General features: G+C 44.2%; 1 protein-coding gene across 1 annotated transcript; it reads left to right on the forward strand.

Moving 5' to 3' along the window:
* The first annotated feature begins 1,632 nt into the window (after positions 1 to 1,632).
* On the forward strand, positions 1,633 to 2,161 carry LOC131838508 (small ribosomal subunit protein eS12). The gene has a single exon (XM_059184747.1). The coding sequence runs from the start codon at positions 1,716 to 1,718 to the stop codon at positions 2,112 to 2,114; it is 399 nt and encodes a 132-aa protein (XP_059040730.1). The 5' UTR covers positions 1,633 to 1,715; the 3' UTR covers positions 2,115 to 2,161.
* The last annotated feature ends 1,763 nt before the right edge of the window (positions 2,162 to 3,924 follow it).

Here is a 3,924-nt window from a genome sequence, read left to right on the forward strand (position 1 = left end):
TTCTAGTGGCTTCCACTTGGCTTTCTTACCATAATAGTACTTATTAATAGGCCATGGAATCAACACAGGGATGCTGCTGGCTACCAGGAATGTCTTCTCAACTATGCAGTCCAGACCTGTGAAATAACCACAGGATAAATTTAGGGATACACTGGGCCAAGTCTGAGATCAGCCTTTGACTGTAGGATTTCCATAAGCTTCTACTCTGAGTGCTGGACAACAGGGATGTTTTGGGCCTCCTGAAATTCCTGTCAATTCAGAGCTTGTGTTCATAAGATCTGAAAAGTCTGATTAGTTTCTTTTTTGCAATACACAGCAACCCTGCAGAGGGCTGGAGTTTCTCTCTCTCACCCCTCTTGGCCTTCCATCCACTCAAGGTGTTTTGGGTCTGCAAACTGGCTTAAACTGATAAAGCATCACTCTTTCTTTCCAGGACTCAAGTTATGTTCTGCTCACTCGACTAGCATTGCTCACATAGGTCGAGTATTGCATTTCCCATTTCCTTCCTTTCTAGAACATAGGGATCAAGTGCCAGTTACTGCATTGGCTCTGCTGTCCATGACAGCCACAGGTCCACACAGCTTTGGTTGTGGGGTGCTACCCCTGGCCCATGTCACCCCCGATCCAACCAATTCTATTGTGTGCCGGTTTCCCTGTTATAACCACAGTTCCCGCTGGAGGGTCCAGCTCATGGTGCAGAGCAATCACAGAACCCTTCAAGGATGTGGCCTCCACTCACTAATAATTTCTCATTCCTGGTGGAAGGTCTGGATTCTGGTCCTTCCCAGGGTGGGTCAGAATGTCTTCATGACAACTACAGTCTGACTTCCCCAGCCTGCTGCAACAGATGAAATCTTTCTGTCCGCTGAAATTCCAGTCCCTGATGTAATGGTCTTGGGAGGAGGTCCTTGGGGAGACAATTAAATCAGGAGGGTGCAACTGTCATGAATGGGGTTAGGGTACTTCAGAAAAACACTCCAGAAAATAAGGGTGAAAACTGGCAGTCTGCAACCCGGGCCCTTGCCAGAAGCTGACCATGCTGTCATCCTGACCTCAGACCTCCAGACCCTGTGACTGTGAGAAATAAATAAACCTCTTGTGATTACAGCCCAACCATGCTGCTTTGTCCACCAGCCCAAATTGCCTAAGAAACTCCCTGAGCTTTGAATCTCTGCCTTTGCAGGACACCAAGGCTGGCCTGGTGCTTTAGCTTTACTGAGCAGAAGCCACCTTTTGGGTTATGTTTCCACAAACCAACTGTTTGGACAAACTGACCCAAAGCTGCCTCATTAGATGCAGACTCTGTGCTTAGCAGGTCCATCTTGGCAAATGTGTTTTGATCTGCCTTCCTGTTCCTTTTATCCTCAAACTCCAGCCCCAAGGCATTTGGGATTGCCTCCTTCAGGCTCGAACTTCTGGAAGAAAATTGGCTTTCTGTCATGTTACTTTTTAATGGGACTTAACATAGGAGGTGATCTGTGGATTCAGCCGGGTTCAGAGGAGTCTGGCTGTTTGCTAGTCAGATCAGTACTCAGTGAGATTAATACATCACTAATTAGCATATGCCAAATGCCGTGAGTAGGTTGGGTGACGTTCAAATGCAGCTTTGAGTTTGGACGAAATGTTAATACTGCTCTTTCCCTGCCGCCGCCGAGTCGCGCGGAGGCGGAGACGAGGGTGCAGTCAAGATTTGGCTACACTCGTAATCCACCGCCATGGCCGAGGAAGGCATTGCTGCTGGAGGTGTAATGGACGTTAATACTGCTTTACAAGAGGTGCTGAAGACCGCCCTCATCCACGATGGCCTAGCACGTGGAATTCGCGAAGCTGCCAAAGCCTTAGACAAGCGCCAAGCCCATCTTTGTGTGCTTGCATCCAACTGTGATGAACCTATGTATGTCAAGTTGGTGGAGGCCCTTTGTGCTGAACACCAAATCAACCTAATCAAGGTTGATGACAACAAGAAACTAGGGGAGTGGGTAGGCCTCTGTAAAATTGACAGAGAGGGAAAACCCCGTAAAGTGGTTGGTTGCAGTTGTGTGGTGGTTAAGGACTATGGCAAAGAGTCTCAGGCGAAGGATGTCATCGAGGAATACTTCAAATGCAAGAAATGAACAAATAAACTTAGCTCTTGTTCCAAAAAAAAAAAAAAAGAAAGAAATGTTAATACTAATTGCCCTTTAACTCAAATATTGGTGTCAGACTTTAAATTCCCCTAAGTTCAAAAATCTTCCCCTAAATCGGTAACCAGAAATGGATACTGGTTTCACTTTAAACCCAATAAACCATCTGCTCCATGCCTCTGGCCTTGCTTATCCCCTAGGAGCAGAACACCTCTCCTAGACGTGGCTTCTGCTCGGGAGCATGGATTACTTGTCAGCCCTGCCAGGAACCATCAGACACACCTCAATCTCACCCCATTTGAAACACAGCCAGGGTCTCATTCCTGGCATACCTGTCTGATCATGAAGCCAGCCAGAAGCCCAGAAGAACCCCTGATGTCTTTGTCTCCTGAGATCCAGTCATTCTGGTCTTCTAAGGGTGGTTCAAATCCAGCCATGGAAGTCTTTCTCCCCAGACGTCAGCCAGATCCAAGTTGCCTGTTCTCCCTGAACTCCGCAGGAGACCCTTCCCTGACCCACCTGCCACCACGTTAGACCAATGCTGTCTATTCTCCACATGGAGTGAGAATAGTCTTTGCAAAACGTTTATCAAATTTATCTATTCTTGTCTTAATACATTTTTAAAAGATTTTATGTATTTGTTTGTGTGAGAGAGACAGAGACAGCATGAAAGGGAGGAGGTCGGGGGAGATGCAGTCTCCCTACTGAGCAGGGAGCCCAACTCATGGCTCGATCCCAGAACTCCAGGATCATGACCTGAGCAGAAGGCAGACACTTAACCAATGAGCCATCCCAGCGCCCTTCTTAAAACATTTTAATGGCTATCCATTAAACTGTTCCTGGGCTAAGGAGAAAGACTCTTAATGAAACCTCAGTAAGTCTTCAGGGTAAAATACCAAACTCCACTTCTGGGCAACATTTCTTAACATATACAAGTGGTGCACATCTCTCTCTACACACACACTCCCCCCAACAGACACAGAACTAGAATACATATGATATAGGATGTATAATGCATATAATTATCTACATCATGTAAGCTTATATACATTCACATTGGTAACATATGATTACATAAATATACAATGTTATTGTAATTTAATAATATGTATAATATATGTTTAATGCAGAAATATATTTAATATATTATGCATAATAAGCACATATACCTATACCACAAAGAGATATTAAACATTGTTAGTTATTAACATAGTAATGCATGTCTAAAGCATTATTAAAATCCATTATTTGCTTCCTGGCCAAACTATGGATTATAAAGACTTGAGATATACTCTGGTTCTTCTGCTCCAAACAATCAGTCTGATAGGTGTGCTTGCCTCAGTTTTTGGGACTGAGACTAATTATTTAGTAAACTGTGATTTATGACAAGACTGAGTCCATTCAGAGAGAAGTCATCTAGTCTTCTCCATGGTAATCATGAAGATCACACTTTCATTGAAGTAGAGTTCAGATAACATATAATTTACCATTTTAAAGTCTACAATTTACTGGGATTTAGTTCAGTCACAGTCTTGTGCAATAGTTACCTTTGTGTGGAACCAAAATAATTTTGTTGCCCCCAAAGGAGATCCCAAACCGTTAGGCAGTTACTCCCTTTTCTCTCTCCCCCATCTCCCACTGGCAAGCATGGACCTGCTTCCTGTCTCTGTGGATTCACCAATTTTAACTATTACCTATAAATAGAAACATATAATGTGTGACCCTTTGTGTCCGCCTTCTTGTACTGGTCACGACATGTTTGCGAGCCATCCACACTGGAGCATGTATTTTACTGTTTTTT

The sequence above is a fragment of the Mustela lutreola genome, chromosome 8 (assembly GCF_030435805.1).
Source record: "Mustela lutreola isolate mMusLut2 chromosome 8, mMusLut2.pri, whole genome shotgun sequence".
NCBI classification, from domain to species: Eukaryota; Metazoa; Chordata; class Mammalia; order Carnivora; family Mustelidae; genus Mustela; species Mustela lutreola.

Bases quoted from the DNA above. Each gene is read 5' to 3' on its own strand.
- LOC131838508 (XM_059184747.1), top strand. From the start codon at position 1,716: ATGGCCGAGGAAGGCATTGCTGCTGGAGGTGTAATGGACGTTAATACT.